We start from the raw sequence: 27872 nt of genomic DNA, 5'->3' as shown, positions 1-27872 counted from the left end.
GGTTTTTAATGAAGGCAGACAAAAGGCACAATTCATCTCGTTGGCTTTGTGTGTGGGGGGCCTAAAGCACATAGAAACAATACAACAATGTGTTCCCATCCTAGGTCATAACAATACTGCTGCTTTGTATCATACAGATACTAGAGGGAGCCTTGTGCCTCAGGAGTGACAAAGCAGCTGTGTTTCACAACTTCAAACACCACTTCTGATCGTTAGCTTCAAAACTGTAATATTAGAGGTCTATTATACAGATGTTGCTGTAGTTGTGTTCTCCCCCTGCAGCATCATAATCATCTACTCATCCTACTCTAATAGTTCATATCAATGCCAAAACAAAATGAGGATATATTAATTAAAACAATTTCATTCTGATTTATAAAACGTTGCAATGTTTGTATGCATGTATATTCTCTACCCCCTCATGTATGTAAAAAGATGAAATATTAGATAATTCCACTCAATATACATAACACCACTGTTTTGTGTTTAATCATATAGGCAAAATAAACTAAGAGATTTCCATTCCAATTTAATTTCAATCCTTTTTATGTAATTCTACTGTAGAGTATGTCAGAAACAATATGATGTTTTTAACCTGAGGCTGTATTTTATGGAATTAGGATGGAAGCTCAGTAATTGAGCGCATGAGTGAAGCCTTGAAGTTAATTCTTGTTAACACTGTCACATTCCCTTCGCGATTGAGACAAGTGTGATGTCAACCTCATCAAATGCACATGTATGTGTAAAACCCTAGCGATAAAGTCGTGAGTGAGTTTTTTCCCTTTAGACTGACAGGATGACTGTCCGTCTTCTTCATTGCTGCACAACAACAGCTCCCTGACCAGCGTCAGAGATGTAGCTGGAGTGTAGCCGACAAACACCAAGCATAAGATTAGGCAGAATACTAGAAAAGTTAAATGAGGTACCAAAGTCTGATCAGGTGATACTTGGATGATGAACTGGTAGGCAGGCACACAATGCTGCAACATCAGTCGGGTCATATCTCCATCCTCCGTTACCGGTTCTGAGGGCATCGCGAATCCATCTTCCATACGCTCCTCTGACATGTTCAGCAACTGTCAGGAAAAAAAAGCATGCAGGAGAGACTAGAACAAAATATAACCTTCTACTTTCAAATAACCACTTGCCTTAGACTTGAAAAGTGTTCCACTTTGGCCTTCAAAAAAGTACATTACTGTTGTACAATTTAGGAGCACTGACCTGCTGCATTGTACGATAAAATGGGAGGCGATTGTTACACTGTCAGCCAATATGGAGTAATTATGGATAAAAATATTTTGTTCCTGCAGCTTTTATCATGAAAGGCTTAGAGGATGTTGTTCCTGCTCAAGAAGGAAGATACATATCAATTTGAGTATAAGCATGAGCACTGAATTACACCAGCCATGCAACAAAAATAATTGCAGTCTTAACATCCTCTCTTCTCTAAATATAAACCTCCGCCATTAGGAAGAAGACTCCTTGTACCAAAGTGCAAAAAAAACAACTGCTTGAAACTATCCTGTGTTCCAGCCTCCATCCAGCTGCTGAGCTCCACGGCTTAAGCACTTCGGCCTTGCTTCAAATGTCTCTTACTGTATCTTTTCAGTAAAGGTCGCCATGTTTTTGTGGTGTTTTTTTTTAATAGAGCAATTACCTGTAGCAGTGTACCCAAAGACAAATTCACCCTCAATAAAGGTAATCCGTCCATCCATTTATAAATGCCATCAAACACCCTTAAAGCTCAAAGTCAGCTTTTAAACCTCATAGCCATTGTTCTATCTACAGTACTGATGCTCATTGTTTACTTTTACAAATACACGTACTGTAGGCAGGTCCATTGTTAGGAGTCTAACCCCAAAGCCACTACATCCACTAAGAAACGGTGTCAAGCGTTATAGGTGGCTCCCCACCTGCATACTGAACGGATTAGTTTCAATGATAATGTTGTGACTACAGATGAAAAATAGCCTCTTGGCTAACTCTGGTGCATTCACAGGAATGTTTTATTAATGTGCACTGTCCCAACCAAATAAACCAATAAATAAAATTGTACCACTACAATTCTAGTTAAGGCTTGGAAATATATCGATGCATCGATATCATGATATGAGATTACAATTCTCGACTGAGATTTTGCATACCGTAAAAAGGCATAAGTAAATATTTTGTGAAAACACCAATCAACTCTACGATATCGTCACAATATCGATATGGAGGAATTTGCTCCAAATAAATATTGTAATATTTAGATTTTCTACATATCGCCCAGCCCTAATTCTAGTTTATATAAACTAAAATGTATCAAACCACCCGTCATAACTACACAGTGGAAAAAAACTAATACTCACATCCTCCACCCTCCACAGGTCATTGCTCAAGCCGTCGGTCTGACCATAACTGATTGCATTCTTTAGGAAATCAGTCCCACTGCCATCATCCTGAGGAAAAAAAAATAACACACTAATCAACATCTCAAAATAAGTGTCAGTGCTGTCAGCGGAAAACAACAGAGGGCACTTGTCATTTGATAGAATCCTGATGAATGCAGTACTTACATTGTCTGCGTCCTGCAAAACTGCAACAAGCAATCGGATGTATTCCGTCGCAGCTTTGAGTGTGTCCACTTTACTGGGCTTCCGGTCCGGTCGCATTAGTGGCACCATGCGTTTCAAGCGGGAGAACATGGTGTTCAAGTTCCTAATCTATGCAGAGAAGAGGCTGAAGTTTCACATTAACTAGCCAGATTAGAGCAACAAAAAATGGTATCCTACGTTCTGTTACCAAAACACAAGCCCGTGCTTGGATATATTGTCAAATATAAGAGTCCAAACTTTGGGCAGGACCAGAACTGATGGGGAAGTGTTCCCTACTCACGTTTACACTTATCACATGGCGGAGAGGTGTGATCTACATTGAATTGTACTAAGGCATGTCTAGCATTTATAGAGCTACGATACATAATATAAAGATTAGCCTCCCATACTACAACAGAGGTTTCAGTAACGAGTTCCTGATCCCAATCGATTTTCATTTTGTCACTGGAGACCTCTACATGAACCTGTGTAATATCATACAAGTAAGAGATTGACCACTTAGTGCCGGGTACATGGCGAAGAACGCGGACCAGTATATTATGTTTGGGTTTATGCTCATAGAGAGGTATATGGTCCATAATAAAATGTCTAATCTGGAGGTACCTATAGAAATGTGCTGATGTTAAACCATGGGTCCGTGGTAATTGTTGCAAAGACAAGGTTTCCCTCTGAATACAAGTCCATTATCGTGAAATTATTTCTGTCTTTCCAGATAGAGACGAACAATAAAATCAATAGGGTTCTGTACATCAACAGCTGCAGCAACCCAAGCTAGCAAAGGTATTTAAATACTGACTCAGTCAACCTTTGAGAGTTGAGTTTTAAATGGATGTAATTTAGCCAACTGAATGTTACTATCTCTTTAAAATCATCCGTACAAATCTTTACTGTCAGAATACTATTATATAGGCCTATATAATAGTACACCAAGACACCAAGATAAGACAGTTATATTACATCATAAACCATAAACCAATACCTCCATTTATTCATTTCCCCAGTTTAACAGTGTTTATGAAAAAGTTTGAGTTCTTCCACTTTGTGCCAAACTATATTTACAAATTTTAAAAGGGTCAGGCTTACTGCCAAATACAGAAATCTTAAAACAAGATTTAGGCCTGGACGTTAATTTACCTTATGTCCACGGGGGAATTCTGTATTTAATGTTGCAACCATGTTAAAAAAAAATATTTTTAAAAAAAGCATGAAAATACACCAGAACTAACATTTGCTGACAGTGGTTAGCATATTTCGCCCAAAAGAATTGAGCTACCTTTAGCTGGAAAACCTCAAGGCTGAAATGTATTACTGCTGTGCTACAGCTAGTTTGTATGATAACGTTAGGTGGTGTGTGAAATATAATGCCTGACCGTTTTTAATACGTTTTAACGTTATAGATAACGTTAGCTAGGGAACAGCTAACATTACGCTGGGGAACAGCTAACATTAAGCTACTTGCTAGCTAATGTTAGCTGAACTGACAGAGTTTGAATGCTGAGCTTCTGCGCAGTAGAGCTCCCCTCCTGTCAAACACATTACCAAACTATCAAACAGTTATTCGTGTTTAATACAGTGTCATTTAAAATGAACACTCACTCTCAGTCGTTCCTTGGCGTTGACCAGTTCTCTCTTTTTCACAGTATGATTGAAGTCCTCGGCGACGAAGTACAAGCCGTCCTTTCCCCGTTTGAACTTCTCAATGCTGCTGTATGCGGGGAGCGCAGATTCGCCCGTTAACCGCTTCAAAATATCGCTCATTAATTCCTCCTCCGGCACCTTCATTTTAAACCAATTACATATATTAGACTTTACAACCTGTTGATTCTGTTATGGCATTTTTTTCCCTACGGCCTAAATCACGTTCGCATGTAAATAGGGCAAAGACAGGAGAAGCGCGAGCTGCTGTGAACACACCTGCGCTACGTCTGTAATTAGTCCCCTGCGGCAACTTCAAGATGGATTTAATGGTTATACACCGTTCAGCTATTTCGTTTTCCCTCTATGCAGGCAAAAGAAGCATTGTATGGAGGCCTCGAGGTGATTTTTTTAAGATCGTTTTTGGAATTAGAAGAACTTTACTAACTTAACATGAAAAGTTAAAGTTGAATAACTATAATATGTTAAGGCCAACGTAGAAGACATGGCAGTGCCTTGCATTTCTAGACAAATTATTCTATGGGATGCATTTGAGAAGTTAATACATTTGCTCAGAAAAAATATTTGATGGAAGGTGTTTTTTAAACTCCCCTTTATATAGAAATCATGTTAAATTCTTAATCTGACCCTTTGATAGCTGCATCTTTATGAAGTGGGTTAAGTATTCAACTTTGAATTGACATTTGGAGAACGCGTGTCTTGTGCTTGTTGTACCCATGCTTATTGTTTCACAGCTTCCATATCTTAAGTAGCTAAACCTTTCATTCAGATTTATTTTGGTTGATATGGCCAGTATGGTCCATCCAACATAACGGTACACACATTGTCACTATAGTTGAGTATAGTTTATTTTATCTAATTCCTCCAAAATAACATGGATCAAGTTAACTTATTACCAGACTACTTTACCAAAAACACGTCATGCAAAATACACTAATAACTTCAGACCTCTGAGCAAATCTACAGAGCATCTAATGTGCAAAGAAGTCTCATGTTCAACATGGACCCCATGCACCGACCATGTAGACCTCAGAGAAACTAATTATAAAACATCTTGTTTCCCTGTGGTTTCCATGCCAGCTTCTGTTCAACAAATACAAAGTATCCATTATTCTCCAAGAGCAGTGTTCCTCACAGTCTGTGTCCCTCAGCCTTCCTGCGTTTGCTATCTTTTGTGCCGCTGCATTAAACAAATGAAACAGCAGGAGCAGAGGTTTACAGGGCCATACTCAATAACTTTTCTTTTGTGTGCAATTCAAAAATGCTCATTATTTTCCTCAATATGTGGATGAATCACTTTGTCTATCCTTCTATTTCAGCTTGTGGGCTCTGTTTGTGAACCTCACTCATGTTCCCTTGCTTAGTTCTTCTAAATGATCTGTTCCGTTCTTTGCTCACACACAACTCATAACTATATGTATGCCATACATGTTCACAAGTCAATACATGCCTGATTTGATGAGGCCCACGTGCGTTTTCATAGGACGGTCATAAATGAGCAAATAATGAGTCAAAACAATTGAAAATTATAACGACAACTCACATGTAAAGCGATCAAACTCACAGGTCTTCAAGCCTCTGAGACATGTACAGTGACTGATGGTAGTGTGGTGTATATCACCCCCTCCTCCTGTCTGTAACGTCTTAGTCACAAGTGTCTATGCAGTATACATATATATTGGGTATTTAACCTACAGCTAAATGCATACATTTTTATAAGAAGATGATGCATTTTGTATGAAAAGTCATGATCTGCAAAGTATGTCTGCAGCTGAATGTAGTGAGTGTAAAGTAGCCTAACCCAGCATAAAATTAGAACAATTAAAATTCAATGCCTTGAAATTGTGCTTAAATACAGTACTGGATGCCTGTAAGTTGAAAAAACAACAACACTTCATTGACTAATTATTATCGAAAACCGAACAATATTAAATGCTTCCCAGAGGTTGCAAGGCTCTTAATGTAAGACTGTATTAGTTTGCCCCCCCCTACCTTGGACAATATTTTAGTAGGAACCAAGAGATGACGCAGAGGCCCTGCGTCATCTCTCTGCAGCCAATCAGCGCCATCCTTCCGGGATGACGTCGACAAGCTACTCGTAACTCCAGGAAGCTGGAAGTTGTTTTTTTTTACGGCTGCGTTTTAAACTAACTTTAGAGTTTTAGTTCCAGAGTTTAGTCAAGAAGCCGAGCCGAATAATCATTTTTTGAAATTAGTATTCATTATTTAAAGAAGCTATCTTTGGAGATCAACTTTGTTCCGAGTCTACAGCAAGGCTGACGAGCAGGACTTAATTTAATTTAAAGTCGCCACACATCACTGTAAGATGTTGGCCTCCAGTCTTTTGGATAATTTCTGCACCGAACACCAAGATGACCAAGCGAACAAAGTGAGTACTGGTGTGAAACACTCGCCTGGATTTGTTCTGGGGTGTTTATAGTCAATCGTGACGGGATATTTGAAGGCCTAACGTTACTGTGTGACAGTGACAACGAGTCACTACTGTAGCTGCATATTGCACGTAGGTCATTGCATACATTCAGATGGTGTTTAATGCACAACATGTGTAATATGTTTATCTACTGCATTCATATCTTTCCAGCTATATAACGCTGCATTAAATGTAGCTATTTTTTTTAACATGAACACCTGTGCTTTCTTTATTATGGGAAATGTTATTGTAAAAAAACAACTTCTAGACATCTTAATTTCCTTTATAATACACTGCATATACTGGTTATCATTTCCTATTGTTTTATTTCTTATTTATTACAATTCCTGATTGCAGTATTGTGCAATCAGTGATAGAAAGCATCGCATCTAATAGGCTCAGTAACACTACACATGGGCCTTTCTACTGACTCTTAAAAATAGTTGAATGGAACTCATTTACTCGTTTGTCTCGCTGTTTGCTGCCATTGTACTGGAATAGCTGCCATTGTTGTTTAATTTCTGTTTCTGGGAAGGTTTCAGCTGTCACCACTCTTATTGGGCCTCTGCTCTTTGTGCAAAAATAAAAATAAATAAAGTGTCACTTGAAACAAAACATAGCATTTGCATTAGTTAATGCCAGGCCCGTATTACATGTGTTTTTTGCACTCACTCCTTACCCTGAGCTTACTTGCTTTGTCAGACAAAACATGCCAGATAGTAGACTGGGCCTTTTTTTTAATGTCCTATTATATGGGGAAAGGCCTTCTCACCTAATTTTGTCTCGCTACTTGTGTCTAAACTCTGCTATCATCCACTATCTCCTGTTTCACATTGCAGTTCAGACAGTGTGTGCCTGTGAGGTGAGCCAGCAGAGCCTTGTGTAGTATACAAGGTGTTTGTTCAATGGTTTGCTCAGATGTGCAGACCATGGGGGCAAGGTGACCTAGTAGAAGAGCTGATGCATCTTCTTCGTCTACGAAAGTTGTGATGTATAAAAATAAAACTTCCCCTGTACAGAAACTCTACGCACAACATGGAGACAGCTAGATTGTAGAAATAAATATGAGAGGCGTCATTGTACGTAAAAATGATGCCTCTCTCACATTTATTTCCACTTCCTATCACATGTTACTTATCCACTTTATCACAAACACTGACACCAGCAGTCATATTTGTACTTGGGCTAACGAGCCATAACTATTCCACGAGCACTTTTCAATTGTAAAAGATCTGAGCCAACTCAAATCAAAGTCCGCTCAACATCACATCAGTGCTGTCTGCTACGGCACTCAGCTGTGGAGCGGCTGTTGAAATTGTCATTTTCGGTTATAGAAATCCAAGCTAACATCAGATGCATTAAGGAATTGCAGAACTTGGCATGCGATTTTTAAATTATTTTTATTTAAATTCTTCTTTTATTAGTTTGTTTTGTTTGTTTGTTTGTTTGTTTTCTTCCCCCGAGCTGGAGATGCACTCTGCAAGATTGTTTATTTCCTCTCAATATGAAGTCTCATCATTGTTCGTAGATAATGGTAGTGCCATCGGAAAACTTCCCAACAGAGTTCTCTTCATGTCGTGGGTGTGCAGCGTGAACAAGAGGGGGCCGAGTACACAGCCCTGGGGGGCTTAAAGTGTAGCAAGTATGGCTGCCAATCTCAACTGCCCGGGGTCTGTTTGTCAGTCTAATATCCAGTTGTAGGGTGAGATGCTCCAGCCCACAGTGCTAAGTTTGCTAATCACTTTCATGGGGTCGATTGGGTTAAACTCTGACCTTACATTAACAAACAGCATTATGATGTAGGTGTTGTTATTTTCATGATGTGTGAGGGCTGAGTGCAGAGCAGTGGAGATGGCATCTTCTGTGGATCTGTTGGCTCTGTATGCAAACTGGCTGGGATGTTGTTGTTGGTATGCTGGAGAACCAGTTTGTCAAAGCACTTCATCAGAATGGGGGTGAGTGCCACAAGGCGGTGGTCATTTACTCACGTTTGACGGGACACTGCAAACCTTTTGGGTGCACGGATGATGGTGGCTGTCTTGAAGCAGGTTGGAAATGTTTATTGAAAATGTCAGTGACGACATCAGTTAGCTGGTTGGCTCATGTTAGTACACAACTAGGGATGTTATCTGGCCCAGTAAATGCAGCTCAGTTAATTTACAATATTCACACGTATGTATCAGCCAGCAATATGAACGGAACTGCTTTTGGGCAAACAAAACATGTTGTTTTGCATCTTTTCCAGGTGCACCATGCCTTTGACACACTTGCTACTGACACACCCTTCTTCACAGACAGTAAACACAACTTGGTATCAAAATAAAGGAATCCATCTAAAGAGTTTTTGAGCTTTTCTCAATGCAGAACTGCCCATTTTTTTTAATGTAATATATTTATACATTTGTAATTATTTTAATGACATTCTAAATTCACAATCTTACTTTTTTAACTCACTGTTATATATAACGTCTTGGCTGGCATGTAACGGTTTCTCCTCTCTACAATGGCTTAGGTGGACAAATACCTGCACCATTTTCAGCTGTCGGATAAGACTTTAATGGATTTGTCAATACGATTTAGACGAGAGATGGACAAAGGCCTGTGCAGAGACACCAACCCCACAGCTGCTGTCAAGATGCTGCCCACGTTTGTGCGCTCCACTCCTGATGGAACCGGTAATACGGCTTTTTATAGATAAACATGTATGAAATGGGTCCATTGAACGCATGTTAGACCCATTCATATTAGATTGCTGTTAAAGGATCAATAGCCCCTGAACACCTCTCTTCCAAATTATTCAGTAACTTTCCCTCCTTAAAGTTAAACAAATCAGACAAGCTGTTTGTACCTCAGTATCAGGCAAAGGGTCCATGTCATCCATGCTTCCTCTGAAAACCAATTATATCTGAATGACACAATTTGATGTATGTTATTCAGACTTACAGTCATTGCTGGAACTTCAATAATGTTGTACACCCCTCAGTTGTCAATAGTTATTTTTCACAGTAAGAAACTCTGATTGAAACTTGAATTCCATGTGTTATGTGTGTTATGTGTGTTGTGTGTGTGTGTGATGTGTGCAATGTGTGATATGTGATTATATCTTGTGTTTTGTTTTTTGTTCAAAGAGCAAGGTGAATTCCTGGCCCTCAATCTTGGCGGATCCAACTTCCGGGTGCTCCTGGTCAAAGTTATGGCTAATGGCAAGCAAGAGGTGGAGATGGAAAATCAGATTTATGCCATTCCTGAACACCTCATGAGAGGCAGCGGGTCAGAGGTAATAACATGCGGCTAATATGCTCTGCAAACAATGTTGTGTACAGTACATGTCGTGGATTGTCTTGGAAAACTTTTATTAAAGTCATGGGACATTGAAAAGCCCTATAGCTCCACTCCAAATCCCTTTTTACATTATGAATTTTTGAAGTTTTAGAAGTTTATGTATTCTAACCAATTGCTTAGTTTTCACTGGGCCGGGTTGCAATTTGTACTGAACATCCAAGAAACCTGAAGGATAATTTGCACCATGTATTCATGTAAATAGCTAGAAAGCCTGAAATAAAACCACTTTATGTAATATACCAGCCAGTGAAAGTTCAGAATAATTAGCTATTTACATTTTTTTATTTTTTATTATGGAGTAAATAAATTAATAATACATTTAATTGGTTTTTCAGTTTTAGCTGCAAAGTTATATTTAGCAAGGAACACATCTAGATGTCATAGAACTATATTAATATGAAACATAATCAACATTTGGTTGCAAGAAAGGGGAAATTAATGGAGATTTACATTTTTCTGGTCCATGTCGATGTGTCCTCGGGCAAGACACAAATTGCTCCTGTGGCTGTGCCTGCGGTGTATGAATGGTAATGAATGTTAGTTCGTCCTGATGGGACTATACATGTAAGTAAATCCATGACATGAATTGGAAGGTCACGACGAGTTGGTATGGACTGACCAAGCTACAACGCTTAGTGGGAGTTATAAATTAAAAAGCCTGCTGCTAACATTATGTGCACGTTTTCAACATTAGTCTTTGCCTTAAAAGAGATAAAAGGTTTGATGAGAGTGATTAATTACTCCTTTCTGTGTACACGCAGCGAAGCTTTTGTCAGGAGAAAGAATGATGTGTGTACATATAGGATTGTATTCCGTGCACGTGACACCATTGATTGATTGATTTAATCAAGAAGTGGAGTGGCTCGTGTTGACTAACAATCCATTTGTTGCGGCAAAATGACGAGAAGAGACGTTTAGTTGGAGTTGCAACCCAGCGGGAAGTGTTTTAATGAGCACACGGCAACATTCAACAAAATCCAATGTATTACTTCTCACAAACACATGTTTAGTGGATCAGAAGACGGATTAGGATTTATATACTAGTATGAAATAGATTATGTCACACAGCCACTCAGAGAAAAATAAATGAAAGTAGAAAGAGGACCTAATGAAACAATAGGATGTATTGATATTATGTCATGGGGACTTGCAAATGTCCCCATTTTGTCCCCAAAAAACAATGTGACTGTAATCAGCTTTTTGTCCCCACAAGATGGGCTATTCGCAAACACACACACCCTCATTTTTCAGCTCTTGGTTAATAAGAAAACTGACCTTTTCTCTCTCTCCTGTAGTTATTTGACCACGTAGCTGATTGCCTGGCTAATTTCCTGGAGAAGTTGGGCATAAAGCATAAAAAGCTTCCTCTGGGTTTCACCTTCTCTTTTCCCTGCCAGCAGACCAAGTTGGATGAGGTGAGTGATTTACAAGTTATTTTATCTACTTCAAGTAATTCTCAAACCATAAGTGTGAAACTTGGTTTCGTAGACAAACATTGGTGAAGTTTGTCAATATAGCATACAGTGAGTTTGTTTTGGCCTTGTACAAAACAATAGAAATGGGTGTAAACAGTGGCTCTTCGATCCATCAAATACACCAGAGACTCATTGGTTTTGTTAGGCTTTGATCCAACAGAACACAAAGTAAGGTGCACCGCGACTAAACCCAGGAAGCTTGTCCTAGCTGGAGATACCGTTTGACTGCAGGAACAATGTGACCGCTTCCTTCCAGTGATAGTGAGAGGCGTTGCCACAACTTTAATACTGCCTAGGAAACACTTAATTTTCTGCACCAATTTGGACTGTCTCTATGGATGGTAGCAGCAACGTGTTATTTGTTTGGTGACTAATACAGAGGGTCAGCTAAGTTAATTGGTTCACAAGTAGAAAAACATTCCACAAAAAGATGGCCTTCACAAACTCAATGAAAAGGAATCACAAGCAGTAAAATAAGTGTAATGTTGTTAAAGACGGAGCTATAGAACAGAATAATACTGGAAACATTCAGAACCTTTTTTTCAAAGTAGAAACTTTATTCAAACATAAGAAAGTTCAGCTGGAGCAAACTCCTTAATCATCCCGCTAGAAACTCTGAAACATGTGAGACATCTTTCATACATTCTGGTTATTATGCTCTGAAGCTTAGTAAAATGCCCTTCTCATTTTTTTTTTACGTCGGTGTGTATTAGGGATGTTAATCATTTTAATAATGTATCTGTTTACCGACAATAAGAATTTTGACCGATGAATGCTTTCAGTTTAACAGTTGAAATAATAAATTAAAACTCGGAGGAGCAGCTTGTCACTAAAATGAGAATAGCTGGTCCACTGTGAAGGTCAGCCTCGCTGAAAAGAAACGGGCAGATAATCTTGGTTTTACTCGGTCTGTATTTTCCTATTTGCAGAGTGTTTTGGTGTCTTGGACCAAAAGCTTCAAGGCAAACGGAGTAGAGGGAAAGGACGTGGTCAGCCTTCTGAGGAAATCCATCAAAAAACGAGGGGTAAGTGTACAAAATCTAGTTTTCATGTTACATTATGTACTATTTACTGTATGGAGATAACGCAAAGAAATGTAACCACCAAAGCTAAAAAAACAGTAAAAGCAACCCATTATTAGTGTCGAATGCAGTGCGGGTATTAAAGGTGAAAAGCTGCGAGATTACATGCCAGTTTGCTCGGAAAGCTCGAATTGACGCAAATATGTGTCTGCATGAGTTGAAAATGTTTCAACGTGAGGGAAACATCTGCAAGTTCTGTTTGAACACGCATTGGCACTCACCAACAGCTTGGTTGTGGCCAATGTGCAAACGCATCCAATTCAGGGGGATCAGTAGCCCTCTCAGAGCCCTGAGAGAACGAGGATTTCTCATAGCTCACAAATATTGATTCTTTGTGGCTTTCCAACCGTGTCATGACGAACTGATTTCATTTTTGATAAGTGAACATTTGCCAGCTTTTGCAGCATCCCTTAGAGATGAGTCTGCAAACACAGCAGTGCAGGAGGTTGCCTTCGCCAACAGTTTCTGTCAGTTGGATGATGATTTACATGCAGATCCTTGCCTGGTGGGAGCGGAGCTGGAGCAAACGGCTGTTTTGCTAGACAGAGGCGTCTCAACATGTGGATTTGGGTCTCAGACTCAGTCCAACACGAACAAGAAGAGCTCGTGAGAAAGTCAGACACGGACCAGAAAATGAAAAAATACAAAGTACTTGTCCTTACTTAATAAGTATTTAATTCATACAGGAATATACAACATAGGCTTTACCATGTGGTTATTTCATAATATAGACTGTTCATTTATTGAATTACCAGAGAACCTGCTATATTTTGATTTATATTATTCGAGACATGAAATGACCTACTGTATATCCAGGTAGAACATTTTGGCCATATCGCTCAGTCCTAATAAGAACAAAGGCGATCCTTCCAGTGGTCCTTAACCTTGCTGGCCACTTGCTTAAGGTAAGACAGCAGTGTCTTGAAGTAATACCTCAAGTCAAGTATAGATGTGTTGGCCACCTCTGCAGGCACCTTGTGCGAGCGACGTGGGTAACGGCGAGGTGTGATGACACGTCGAGGATTGTGAAGTGTAGCCACAATGACCAAATTAGTGCTGCAGAATCCACGTCAAAACCCAGGAAAACAGCCATGGATGTTTGCAACTCATTTTTACAAAAATAAAATCATCACTCTTGCCCACTAAAAGAATTTCCATTTGTGTTACAGACAAGCTAATGGTAAGATGCTAAGGAACCATTTGTTTACATTAAAAACAAAGCCAGACTTCTAGTGTTGTATGGTCCAAATCTATGACCATTTTTACTTGCTTGAATGTAAGTAGTAGTGACTTAAAATATTTTTAGATATTAGGAAAATAATGTATATTAACCTTATTTTATAGTTGGCCACAGTCCAGCAAAGGATATCTGTCAATCTAAAGTTCTATGCCAAACCAAAAACCACGTTGTGTCTGTGTTGATTTCAATGTATACAATTAAATCCAATCTCATTGCAGGACTTTGACGTTGACATTTTGGCTGTGATCAATGACACAGTGGGAACCATGATGACCTGTGGCTACGATGATCATCACTGTGAAATTGGCCTCATCGTGGGTGAGTCCAGTCTAACTGTGAATCAAATAAGAAGGATTGGATAAAGTCACCACTTGTTTGCACACGTGCCAGTTAGCAGAGCATTTGGATTCTGATGCTGGAAGACACACAACGTACTGAGCAGCATTTCAGGGAAAACAATGCACTGTCTTTGGGGATTGCCAACATTTGACATGTTACACTGCCCATTGTGTAACTAACGTTGGTGGAGCAAACGTTACCATGTTAAGAGGCAGTGAAATAAACTCCCACCGGTGTAAAGTTGTGTTGAGACTTGGTGACTGTAAAGACCGTAGCACATGATTTACATAGTATTCCTCCTGTGATCCCTCTATATGGAAGCAGCTGCATTTTTCTGTTTCTTATTCAGATTTGTCTCCTGTGCTGCAAGCTACTATTCATTGTTTATGTGAGCATAACAGGTGTATAATGTGCAGAAGTAAGGCAGGGAAGGTTAGATCCTCAGTCTAAGTCTTGACATGTGATAACATGTTACTAGTCGATTGTCCTCTTTGCTATAGTGTCATGGTGTTATTTCATTTTATATGTCAGACTTGGTGCTTGTATTAAATCACATATATTTTAACATTACTATCCATACTAAAGAAATTATTGCAGGAAATAGAGTAGCTCCTGGCAGTTTCTCCCAGTTTTGGATCAGCCAGTTCTTCCTGCACTGCTGGTCCTGTCACTGCTAACTCCCAGTCTCGTTCTGGGGAAAATTTGGACAGACTTGTGTTTCCTTGGATTCAGATGGGAGTTGCCAACTGCTTCTTTTAATCAGCCAGTTGGATCCCATTACCCTGCTGAACAGGCTTCTCGTAGTGACGCTTCACATTACTGCTTTTAATAATCGTCACGGTCTCTGAACACGTGAGACATACTGGTTTTAAAACTGCCCGTAGGAAGAATGAAGGTATACGAGTCTGTCCATTCTTGGTTAAAGACTCTGGTCTCTCTGGTCTCTCTGACCACTGTTCTCTTTTTGGAGAACGTCATGTGAAATAACTTCTCTGACTCACGCAATTCTCCTGCTCCTCGTTCTCTTTCCTCGTCTCCCCCCGTGTGTGTAAATGTCACTCGAGTCGGAAAACTTATCGGAATACACATATTTGATTGGCTGAGCAGCATCACGTGATGTGATTTACAACGCATGCAATTGGTCGGGGTGTTTCTTGGACCGCTAAACGAGGCTAGAAAAGCTGCGCCGGTTAAAATTGGTTAAAATCGGTTTTAGGTCCAGTGTCCGGATACAACGGCGTCCGGATCCGGACTGCGGTCCGCCTATTAGTGACCCCTGTAATATACTGTACATGTGTACAGAAATAAACAGAAAAAATCAATGAATGGTTGAATCAATGCCATAAGAAAACCTATGAATGGCCTGCGGGCAAAGCTGTTCTGAGTCTGTGGGCCAGTCAGCAGCAGGCAGAGCAGTTTGTGGCAGATGAGGCGATTTGGGTCTCTGGTGGCCTTCAATCTAATTTTTATAGCTCTGTCAGTAGATTGCGATCTTAACAAGCATGAAGCTTGTTTTGCTGCTTGAGTTTGTGAAGGACAGCTTTTTGTGAAAGTTTTTTTTACTTGTGAACCAATTATCTTAGGTGACCCTGTATTAGCCACCGAACAGATAACACGTTGGCGGTGCCATCGATGGAGACAGTCGAGACAGTTGGATTGGATGTAGAGGTCCTCCTGGCTGCTCCGTCCTGGTGATGTGCTGAGCCGTTTTTACCACCCTCTGTAGAGCCTTACGGTTGAGAGTGGTGCAATTGCAACTGCATTTGGTGATGCAGTCTCTCAATGGTGCACCTGTAGAAGTATCCTGAAATTCATGCTAAACCTCCCATGCCTGCGGAGGAAGAAGAGCCCAGGTTTTACTGATACTGCAGTAAAATGTTGAATGTGAACTACTTAGTAATGTTGGTGCTAACATCCCTTCCTTCAAGGAACGGGCACCAATGCCTGCTACATGGAGCATATGAGGAACCTTGACCTGCTGGACGGTGATGAGGGCCGGATGTGTGTTAATACAGAGTGGGGCGCTTTCGGAGACGATGGTTCCCTGGAGGATCTGCGCACCGACATCGACCGGGAAATAGATGCAGGCTCTCTAAACCCTGGCAAGCAGCTGTGAGTGTCTTTGAGCTTATTTTACCTGGTACAACATTAAACATCCCTCAGTAGTGGCTTCACTTAACTCCGCAGCAGACAAGCATGCCTTTTATCACGTCATCGCGTCAGAGTCAACCCTCTGGGCGAAGGGGGAGGGGCCACAGACACGCATGCGGTACGATCATGTAAACACTGGCCTCGACTGTGAATACAATGGACGTGATTTAGTGTTTTGTAATTCATATCGGTATATTCATGATATTTTAGTTGAGCCCTCCCTTTTGTCTGACCTACTCCTATTTCATTTTGCTGTTAATGTAAACTGCATACAATTTGTCTTGTTTAATTCGGCATAATGTACATTTCCACAGCATTATCACGCCATACTCACGACTCTAACTCTGATTGGTTCTTGTAGCAGATGGATGCTGTTCTCATTGCAGCTTCATGTTCTTTCTCGCTGTTACGCTTGCGTAAATGGAACACAACACATTCTGCTTTGATGTTTCACTTTAATAAGCATTCCAGCTGCTCAAGGGACGTAATCCTTGTTATTGCTAACATGTTATCTAACACTTGATTACGCCACCTTGCCAGTGTGATCCTAAACCTAATTGATTCAGTATTGCAAAACAAAAACAGCTATATCCAGTCTCTATGATCAAAAAGCTCTTTATTTATATTTATATATATATATCTATATATCTATATGTAAATTAGTCTGGTGTGTTACTTAGATTTTTTGGGACTTCCGTCAGTTCAGTCATTTGAAGGTTTTGTGTTTCTGGCTGTTAATTCCTTTTATCCATAGTTTTGCTATGGTTAGTACTTTACATTTATGTATTTTTGTGCGTTACTCATTGCTGTTATTCTTACATTATTATTAACTACACTAAAGTAAGCAGTAGGTGGAATAATATCTCTATTAATTGTCTTTATCTAATATTGTTTAAGCTGAAGTACTTGGTGGAACCACTCAAAAAGAGGTTTAGTGTGAGATTCAACAGCATCTTGTCCACCCAGTCCATTCTTGTGAACGTAATATCTCCTGTGGGATATTATCACCTGCTGTCAAAGGCAGATCAAGTTGAAAAAGACTGCAACATGTGAAATGTATCCAGCCCTTTTTAGACTGACAAATATATCAGGAGGTGTCCTTATTGAAACATCACTGATTTCATCAGAGTTCACCATCTGCTAGCTGCATCTGTGTTTGGTTGTGCATGTGTAGATACAGTTTTGGTGGCTCTGTTTAAGGTATGAATCCAACTCTTAAGGACGTGACAATAGTTTCTTGTGTTGGTGTACAGGTTTGAGAAGATGATCGGTGGCCTGTACATGGGGGAACTGGTGCGTCTCATCCTGTTGAAGATGACCAAAGACAAGCTACTCTTCCAGGGAAAGACTACAGCAGAGCTCCTCACCACCGGAAGCTTCAACACAAGCTACATCTATTCCATTGAGAATGAAAAGTTAGTGTGTTTGTGAGAGTCTGATGCAGTGATGACACAGTGTAAGAAGCAGATAAAAAGTGTCCAGTTAGAACTGAAAAGACGTCTTTAAGGTCTTCCAATGGTTTGTTTAACTTGGACCCGACATCTTATCACCAGGATGAAAGAGAGAACTTTACGTGTGTTAGTCAAGCTGCTAATCACTGACTAACTTAAATACACAAAGAACATGCTCACTAATGTTTCTGTTCTTACTGTCTTGTATGTTATATGCTAGGGCAGAAAAGGACTGAAAATATAAGTTTGCATTACATTTGAAGTCTTACTTGTAGGCCAGTGAAGTAGAGCAGTAGATGCAGGCGGGTCATGCTGTCAGCTCAAAATGCTGGCGGGCAGAAGGAACCACCATCCCTGTGATTAGACGATCCATTTTACCTCTTGAGCCACAGTCGCCACGTGTCCATTCATTCATCCATTTGTTTTAGCTGCTGACACTGTTCAGAATCACAATAAGCAGTCAAAGTTATAGTATATATATTTGTATTCTACTTTACCTGCAGGGATGATGAAGGTCTGGCGAGTGCGGAGAAAGTGCTCCGGGGCCTGGGTCTGGACCCGTCGGTTGAGGACGGCATAGCCACTCAGAGGGTGTGTCAGATAGTATCTACTCGAGCCGCACACTTGTGTGCTGCCACTCTAGGGGCAGTGCTGCGGCAGATCCGGGACAACAAAGCAGCCGAGAAGCTGCGTACCACTATTGGAGTGGACGGCTCTGTTTACAAAAATCATCCGGAGTAAGTGTCTCAACAAACACACGCGTAACCCACCTGTGAGGTGAGTGCACACTGGACCAGTATCTAGATTCATAAGGAGAGGTAATGAACAATAATAAGACACCACAATGAGTAAACCGCACACAGAGTTAAGTTTAAAGCAAGATGATTGTAATGACACACATTTAATAGAACTACTTCACTATTGCCGGCAAACAACCTTATTCTGATTGAAATGTCTTTTGAAACTGGGTGCACCCTAAATACAATACAACATTTCTCCTCCCAAAAACAAGAAGAATGTTCTGTTCAATTGTTCTTTGAGGCCTCTCCCCTCAGTCCTACCACACTGATAGCTGGGCAGGTGAAGAATTGCAAGAGTCCTCAATCGCCATCCCCCAATTCAGAATCTAGTGAGAAATCCAGAATCCAATCCAGAATTCCAGGGTATCCAAAAACCTAGCATGTATAACATAACACGGCTTGTATAGCATATGCAAATCTATTCAAACTCTTCTAAACATTAATTACTCACTACATTTGAATAATGTTAGTAAGATAATGTGAACATAAATGTCCCTGTCACAATACTGACCCCTCGTGCTTACTGCACAGCAGCAGCAGCACAGTAATGTACAGAATGAAGCTAGTTTCATAGAATATGAAGTTCAGCATTATAATTCCTTTTTCTCTTCATACATTGTAAATAACACACACACACACACACACGGATACTCGTATTACACTACACATTATTTTTTACTTTATTGAGTTTGTTTGTTGAAGAGAAAAGGGATGACAGAAGCGATTGCAAAACAACACAGATATTACAAAGTGTATCCACTTGTCCTAGGTTTTCCAGGAGGCTCCACAAGATGGTACGCCGACTTGTGCCGGACTGCGATGTGCGTTTTTTGCAGTCGCCGTGTGGCAGTGGGAAAGGTGCAGCCATGGTAACGGCAGTAGCCTACCGTCTTGCCACTCAACATGCTGAGCGTCAGCGCGTCCTTGACACCTTGCGTCTGAGCCGGCGCCAGCTGCTGGAGGTGAAGAAGCGAATGAGTGAAGAGATGTTGCGAGGCCTGTCAAAGCAAACCCATGAGCAGGCGAGTGTCAAGATGCTTCCCTCCTTTGTTAGAGACACACCAGATGGAACAGGTAGCTTTTAAAAGAAAATCCGTTATTCCAATTGACTTGTTGTTGAGTTCAGGTTTCTTTTGTCTATTTTGCTGTTATGTGTATGTTCAGGATTCTTGTCCTTTGTTGCCCTCATCAGAGCACGGCGACTTCTTAGCTTTGGACCTTGGGGGCTCCAGCTTTCGGGTGCTGCTGGTGCGAGTGAAAAGTGGAAAGAGACACAATGTGGACATGCACCAAAAGATCTACAGTATTCCTCAGGAGACTATGCAGGGCACAGGGGACGAAGTATAAACCCCTCTTTTAATATTTGAAACTGGTCCTCTGACAAAAGGATTCTGATGACTGCATGATGCTGCATTCAGTTCATACAGATATGTAACTTCAGTATTCTCTTGCGTGCCAGCTTTTCAGCCACATCGTGTACTGCATCGCTGACTTTCTGGAGTACATGGGCATGAAAGGAGCCTCCTTACCTCTGGGATTTACATTCTCCTTCCCCTGTCATCAAAGCAAACTGGATCAGGTAATGTTTGATTCAAGATGTATTATAAGTGTAATACTAGCTATAATTTGTATCGCAACATATTGATTCTACCAGTAGTTTTGCATATTTTCCTGAACTTAAGGTGTGAATCACATAAAGTTGGCAGAAACAATATCCGTTTGTTTTTTGCTTCGTCACTATTAGTTCAGGAAGAAGGGTACATGTTTTGTTTGTATTCATTAGGCAAACCAGCACAACCACAGCGTTGCCATCAGTGAACTATGGGAAGTGTGGTTCAGCTGATGACGACAATGAGAAGCTCTGAACTATTAAACTACACTCTGAATCACCAGCTCTTCAATTTCTAACCTCCAAAATAAGGTTTAAAGTCCATAAAAGAAACATATTTTGGTGAATTGTGTAAATGATTATGTCAGCTGCCGTGCAAAGGATTTCAGTTATTTGAAATGTGGTTTGGCCAGTTACCTGCAAAGTAATCTTGGGTCTACAGAGCGACAATGGCCCTCATGCAAGAACCACTCGAGTAAACTCGTACAAGCCATTCAAGATTTTAAATTCTGTAATTGTAAAAGTCTCACACGCAAATCTATGTTCTCATTTGTTCAGGGCATTCTTCTGAAGTGGACAAAGGGTTTCAAAGCCAGTGGGTGTGAGGGACAAGATGTCATTACATTACTTAAAGATGCTGTCCACCGCAGACAGGTCAGTAAACGCATTACAAATACTTTGTCTCAACTTTATTGAGAAATGTGGCCTGTTAATGTTGACACAAGAAAAAGTACTCCCAAGAGGCTTAAGGCAATATACTAAATGGTCACACTGATCTTGTCTGTTTCCTCTAGAAATGTATTTGAGTTCAGTTTTTCTCGATGTAGGTGTCATATTTGTATCCCTTAAGTTCATTGTCTACAGCTGTATTCTTTCTCCCTCTCTTATACCCTTTACATCTGATGTTACAAACTGCCACAGGCAGCAACGTATAACCTTTAGAGGGGACATTTAATCAGCCGTTAATTTAAAAGGACTGTCTAGTCAGGTTTCAGACTGAATGGTTTCATCTTAAACCAGGTTCTCTTTTGAATCTTTGCATAATACAGCATCTAGTTATGAAAATGTGTTTAAATTACATTATCGCTGTAACAGGGAGATGTAACTCTAAATCTATGACTTCTATGTGTTTTTTACCAGTAATCCTTCTTTATTATACAAGTCAAGAAGAGGTGCAGAAGTCTTGTTTTGTCTTACATCACTTGAATTGCAATATGCTGAAAGGTTATTGAATAGGGACGACGGACTTTTAATACGTAACGACTTATTACGATACATCTGATATTTCTAATTACAAACAATTGCACTACAACTGTGTTTCCAGTATTATAGATGTCAATCACGTTATCACTGCTTCCAGGAATTTGACTTGAACTTTGTGGCGGTGGTTAACGACACAGTGGGAACCATGATGACCTGCAGCTATGAGGACCCCGAATGTGAAGTGGGACTCATCGTGGGTAAGTCTGTCCCCCCCGTCCTCTATTTTTGCCATTTTTAAACATTATAATCAATTAACTATGAGCAAACATTGAGTGGTTTATGTTTTCACTTTGGAATGAAGCTCATCAAAGATTGGTGGATGTTTTCCTTCCATGTCAGTACTTGGATAAATACTTTTCCACATTTCTTTGACTCAGGCACAGGGACTAATGCGTGCTTCATGGAGGAAATGCAGAACATCGAAGTGGTGGAGGGCGATGATGGCCGTATGTGTGTCAACATGGAGTGGGGAGCATTTGGTGACAATGGCGAACTTGATGACTTCTGCACCGAGTTTGACCGCATTGTCGATAATTGCTCTAACTATCCTGGGAAACAGAGGTATTGGATTAGTAGTTTATGACATTATAAAATCAACTTTATGTCCATGAAAAACAACCAAAAAGTGCCAATACTCTCATCAAACAGCATCACTTTGTCATAAATAAAGTTAAAACTAATAAGCAAGAAGGTGCCAAGGACAGAGAGCACTGAGTAGCTTGAGAGTCCTAGACGCAGCCTCAAACTGGGTGTTAGTTAGTGACATTACTTAGTTGTTTGCCTGACGACTGGAGGTGCAGCTGTTGGTGTACAGGGAGAAGACCAGAGGGGAAGAACGCAGCCTTGGGGGGGGGGGGAACTGGTGCTGATGGTCCGGGAGGCTGAGACGTGTTTTCCCAGTTTCACGTGCTGCTTCCTGTCAGACAGGAAGTCTGTGATCCACTTGCAGGTGGAGTCGGGCACGTCCAGCTGAGAGAGAGCTTGTCCTGCAGCAGAGACGGGATGATGGTGTTAAAGGAAGAGCTGAAGTGAGCTGCAGGGGGTCCAGGAGAGGGTCAGTGAGGGTTTTTAGGTTCGACGGGACAGGGCACTCAAAAGACTTCATGACCACAGAGGTCAGGGCGACGGGCCTGTAGGTCCTGTGATCCTTGTTTTCTTGGGGACGGGGATGATGCTGGAGGCCTTGAAGCAGATTGATATGTGGCATGTCTCCAGGCAGGTGTTGAAGATGTCTGTGAACACCGGAGACAGCTGATCAGCACAATGCTTCAGGGTGGAGGGGGAGACTGGGTCTGGGCTGGCTGCTTTGCGGGGGTTCTGACTTTTAAACAGCCGGTTGACGTCTCCCTCCAGAATAGAGAGAGTTGTCACTGGGGGGGGGGGGGTACAGAAGCATGGGTCCCTGCTGAGCTGGGGGGGGGGGGGCTGCCATATCGAACCCGGGCCCCTCTTGCTGTGAGGTTGAATGCAGCTATCATTGATGTTATTGAATACACCTCCTACTATGAAGTGTAAAAAGGCCAAATAACCAACCTCTCTAACAACTGGGCTGCCAGTACGTCTTTGTTTATTCAGTTTTATTCACGAAAATAAAGTCGGATCTATTCTCTTTGGAGGTTGTGACACTACAATAAATAGCTTTATAGTATGATAAAAATAGTAAATTATATTATTCATTTGAATATTGTGAATGTTAATGTGTCGCTGTGTGTCTTTTTCTCTAAGGTATGAGAAGATGATCAGTGGCATGTACCTGGGGGAGATAGTGAGGAATGTGCTGATAGATTTCACTGCTAAGGGCTTGCTGTTCAGAGGAAAAATGTCTGAGCAACTCAAGACCCGGTGCATCTTCGAGACCAAGTTCCTGGCACAGATTGAAAGGTGAGTATTACAGACTAGTCTCAGTAACCCTGTTCACACTTGGTCTTAGACACATGTGGAGATACGTTCTAATGCTGAAATTATCTCAATGCCGAATAAATGGATACGGAGTGAATAAAGACAGTTATTCATCAAGTTAAAGTTAAATCTCAAATGTTTTTGTGTATCCTTTCAGGGATATATTAAATGTACCTTATCAGTTCTCAAACACATTGATACACATACAACTGAAGAGTTGTGGGGGCTCAACCGCTCAAATAATCTTCAAGAGATGTCTACACAAAAGAAGTGTCTTATTATCTGTGTTTTTTCATCTAAAATACAATAACCTCATGTTCTCAAGTTGCTGAAAGACAAATAAGGTTGCATCGAACGAATCTCTGTCAGCAATCCGCTCAGGAAAGAAACAATGTCAGCACTGTGAGCAAAGTTAAAGTTAACTGATTATATCAGTGCACTTATGGCCACACATACTTAAGTGTCTTTACGTTAAGATTAAAGTACTGAATATTGCATAAACCCATTGTTTTTAATGATGAAGTGCAGTTTAACAGTGTTTTAGTCTATATAACACAACAGCATTCAACCTACAGTAAAATCACCCATTTGAAGCAAGTTGAGTAAATTAAAATCATTGCTACAAAGAAAGTCCATCACGCACCCTGCGTGTTAGCCATCTCTTTGATGTGTATAACCCTAATTCTCTCTGACCCCAAAGTGACCGTCTGGCCATGCGACAGGTCCGCTCAATCCTGCAGCACCTGGGCCTCACCAGCTCCACGTGTGATGACAGCGTGCTGGTGAAGGAGGTGTGCAGTGTGGTCTCACGCCGCGCCGCTCAGCTCTGTGGAGCTGGTTTAGCCGCTGTGGTCGACAAGATACGACAGAACCGCAACCTGAATCAGCTGTCCATCACCGTGGGAGTGGATGGCACCCTTTACAAGACGCACCCTCAGTAAGGAGCAAACGTGTCCCAACACGAGTACTAAGCAGCTTGACTTTGACTTAAGCACAGGAGGTCATCCTCCTGGATGGACCACATGCAGAAGCATGATGACATTTTCAAGTTTTCTTCAATTTTGAGTTTTACAGCCACTTAATGTTCATTTATTCTTTACTACCAAGCTACCAAGTTTGCATCAAATATGAGAGGATTTTCATGTAACCCTGGTTCCCTCCCTCCCCCCCCCTCACTCTTCCTTTAGTTTCTCCAGCATCATGCAAGAGACGTTGCAGGATTTGGCACCGCAGTGCCAGGTGACTTTCCACAAGTCAGAGGATGGAAGTGGGAAGGGAGCAGCGCTGATCACAGCCGTGGCCTGTAGGATGAAGAGTGAAGGGCAGCACTGAACCGCCACGACTGGGGTGGACGGGTAGAACCAGAGCTACAACTACTGAGGTCACCAACATATAGTTACAAACAAGTTGGTTAGTTTAGATCTTTAGTACTGAAATGTTTAATCTGACTTATTTTGTGTGTTTCCACGTACACAAATATGCATGTTAGCTTTTTGTTTGTTTTTGGAATAAATATTTATTGTATGAGCTGACATTGCATGGGACGGTGGAGAATGATTTCAGTTTAGCTTGTGTGTTAGAGAAGCTGTTCTTTTTTTCTTTTTTTACACTCCCTCCTTTTTTTATTTGCAACTTCTAAGCTGCAGGTTTCCAGCCGGCTGACTTCATTTCTTTATAATGAATATAACGTCTGTCATCTGTGTAGAGACTATAGCTAGGAAAAGTTTATTTATACAGCAACTTTTCAAGATCTGAAGTCACAAAGTGCCTCACAATAAAAGTCAAAAGCAAGACATGAAATAAAGGAAGCTGGAAAGGACATTGTGTATCTTAACTTGGAAATGAGCCGATCTACAAAATGAACCCTGTCTGCATGCTTTTTGTGTTTAGAATACTTTGTTCTATAATGCTTTTCTTATTTGGGCTCTGTAGTAAGAATGATTAAACTTGAGATTTGAATTGAAACTCTTCTATGAAGTTGTAAACTTTTACTTTATTCTTGATATCAACTTACCTCGTGCAAGTATAAACCATTTAAAAAGGTCATACAAAATAAATGTGTTACTCTCCATCTCTTCACTCTAGAATGAATGGATTGGATAATTGAGTCAAAGCTTAATCATACAGTATGTTTCTTTTAGTCACACTGTTAGTTTCAGAGACCTTTAACTGCCTACCTGGAGGGGCGAGTTGATTAAACTGATCAGAACGTAAAGGGCACGGCTTAGTAGCTCTCTTGGGTCTGGTAGTTGGAGGGAATACAAAAGGTTAAAGACGATCCCTGCCTTCACCTGAATGTTAAAAAGACTATGTTCTTCACAAAGAGGGCTTGCAAAGTGTCACTGGAGCCAGATGTTTATGTTGCTGGTGAGAGGCTACAGGTAGTGTCAGATTAGAAATATTTAGGAATTTTTATTGATTCTAATCTCTTTTTTAAAAAACAGGTAAAACATGTGACAAATGTCTTAAAATGTAATCTCATGAATTTTAGATATATAAGACACTGTCTAACCATGCAAGCTGCAAAATTGTATTTTAATGCAATGATTGTCCCCCATCTGACCTACTGCTTAACCAGCTGGGCACAAGCCAGCAGCACAACATTAAAATCCATACATGTTCTCCATAAACAAGCCCTAAAAACACTTGATAAAAAACCCAAAAGTCACCATCACTGCAATATCCTCACCAAACACCATATCCTGAGTTGGGAGAACATCATTAAATTCAATGATGTGTGTCTGGTTTTTAAAGTTTTACATGGTATGGCCCCGCCTCCACTTAGTGATTTTATTAAACAAAGCACTCAAAGCAGCAGACTCACTAGATCTGCTTCAAGAGGTGATTGTGTCATTCCACATAGGTCAAGCTCGTTTAGTAAATCTACATTCTCTGTGAAGGCAGCTCACTCGTGGAATGCTGTGCCACCACACATACGCACACAAAACACGTACCAAACATTCAAGCATAACTTCAAGAAATTGCTTGTTGCCAATCAGGTGTGCCAGCATTGATGTGCTGTCTGTCCTGCCTGCTTGTTTCGCCTATATGTGCATTTGTCTTGATCAGTGTTGCTATTTTTCATTTTTTTGATGTGTATGTTATGTGCTTGTCAGGTGGGTCTGTTCTGCGTGATGCATGCTGAAGCCTGTTATGTCTGCTCTGCTTTAATGTCGTACACTTTTCTTTTGCTGTGTATTGGTTTTGTCTATACATTGCTGTCTGTTTCTCTATGAATTTTAATTCCGTTTCAATTTGAGATTTTGTTATATTAGGCTGCCTTGAAACATCTGGCCGGGGACAGCAGATGGAAATTAGCCTCTCTGGCTAACTCTGGCTCACTTACAGTGCAACTGTTGATTCGTGTGCATTGTCCCTGAAAAATAAATAAATAAAGAAGAGATTGTCTCTTCTCTACACACTAAGTGTCTGCAGCTTCAGAGAGATATTTCAGTACAATTGTGAGAATCAGTCATTTTCCTGAATTGTTTTATTAAAATCATAGACAACTAACATCCTATAATCACTACAATCTATCCTTATTTATGGAACAAATAATAATCACATTAGTAATGACTGTATCCAATGGCATTATTTTTACCCCACTGATGACACCATAATGTTTGAGCAGCTTGATGTGCTCTGAAACTAAAACTCAGTATCTCCTTAGAGAACACACCCTAGAATTAATTCAGCCAACAACAGTTTGTCCGCTTTGTCACTTAGATACAAGCTACAGCTACAGCTGTTTTACTAATCTGATCATTATTACTCTACAGTGTCATCAAACAAAGACCGTCACCATAAGCTTGAGCTGCTGTTGGTCTCTATTCAGTGGAAGTCACGTTTTGTTCTACTCAGATTGGCGCTCAAATAGATTCACAGGGAACCGCTCTCAACATGCCTCACATTTTCACGTCGTTGATGTGCTTTCTCCATTTAGTGCCCTCGTTTATTTCCTTACTTTTTCTTTCCACATCACCTCCATGTTCCACTGTGCTGCCTCCCCCAACTCTACCGCAGAGTAGATCAGATGAACAACTGGAAATGTCCAGCTACCGTTCACTTTACTGCCGGCTGGTGCAGCAGCAAACCAACTGAAGCCAAAAAGGCGGCTCTGCAGTGCACCGAACTTTAATCACTGACATGATAACTAAAGAAAAACACATTTGTTTAAAAGTGTAAATAATCCTCAGAATTGAATCTCATTGTATATCTCATACCACAACAGACAGTAGGTCTCATGATAAACCTTTGAGTATCATCATGGATTGAGAAATGTAAAGGTGAATCTGTTGCGTAGCCTCATCTGCTCCAGACCTTATTAATGATGGATTAAAATACTAAGACTTTCATTGGAGCCAAAGCCTGATCTCATGTGATTTTGTACAAAGCCTGTAGTTACAGATAATTGCATTATTGTGTGTAGATTGCCAACCTGGAGGGCAAAGTTAATTCATTCACAGTAGTCACAATGTGAAGAGTAAGGATTTGTGGCCCTCCTGGAAGTTGGTGGTTTAATTAAGGGAAGGAGGGA

At 40.6% G+C, this 27872-nt stretch overlaps 2 protein-coding genes across 8 annotated transcripts; one reads left to right on the top strand and one right to left on the bottom strand.

The window, feature by feature from the left end:
* Window positions 1–681: 681 nt before the first annotated feature.
* Window positions 682–4379, bottom strand: figla (folliculogenesis specific bHLH transcription factor). The gene is made up of 5 exons (XM_076104994.1): window positions 4194–4379; window positions 2559–2705; window positions 2352–2441; window positions 843–1076; window positions 682–690 (listed from the first exon to the last, which is right to left on the bottom strand). Exons 1-5 carry the CDS (start codon window positions 4377–4379, stop codon window positions 682–684), a joined length of 666 nt encoding a protein of 221 aa, XP_075961109.1.
* Window positions 4380–6335: 1956 nt separating this feature from the next.
* hk2 (hexokinase 2) lies at window positions 6336–25300 on the top strand. 7 transcript variants are annotated; one of them, XM_076104226.1, is made up of 19 exons: window positions 6342–6642; window positions 9197–9359; window positions 9813–9961; window positions 11322–11441; window positions 12431–12526; window positions 14042–14141; window positions 16091–16274; window positions 17567–17728; window positions 18268–18501; window positions 19334–19638; window positions 19757–19905; window positions 20024–20143; window positions 20732–20827; window positions 21534–21633; window positions 21814–21997; window positions 22360–22464; window positions 23162–23317; window positions 24036–24272; window positions 24523–25300. In XM_076104226.1, the coding sequence occupies exons 1-19, from the start codon at window positions 6580–6582 to the stop codon at window positions 24665–24667; spliced, it is 2868 nt and encodes a 955-aa protein (XP_075960341.1). In that variant the 5' UTR covers window positions 6342–6579; the 3' UTR covers window positions 24668–25300. The 7 variants fall into 7 exon arrangements, 5 of the variants coding, with proteins under 5 accessions (XP_075960346.1, XP_075960345.1, XP_075960341.1 ...); XM_076104227.1 differs by lacking the exon at window positions 22360–22464 and having other exon boundaries at window positions 6343–6642; XM_076104230.1 differs by lacking the exons at window positions 24036–24272; window positions 24523–25300 and having other exon boundaries at window positions 6338–6642; window positions 22360–22490; window positions 23162–23301.
* Window positions 25301–27872: the final 2572 nt, after the last annotated feature.

The sequence above is a fragment of the Anarhichas minor genome, unplaced genomic scaffold (assembly GCF_050575085.1).
Source record: "Anarhichas minor isolate MPS153535 unplaced genomic scaffold, ASM5057508v1 ptg000030l, whole genome shotgun sequence".
NCBI lineage: Eukaryota > Metazoa > Chordata > Actinopteri > Perciformes > Anarhichadidae > Anarhichas > Anarhichas minor.
The sequence above is the reverse complement of the archived record's forward strand: the minus strand, read 5'-3'. Positions and strand labels throughout refer to the sequence as shown.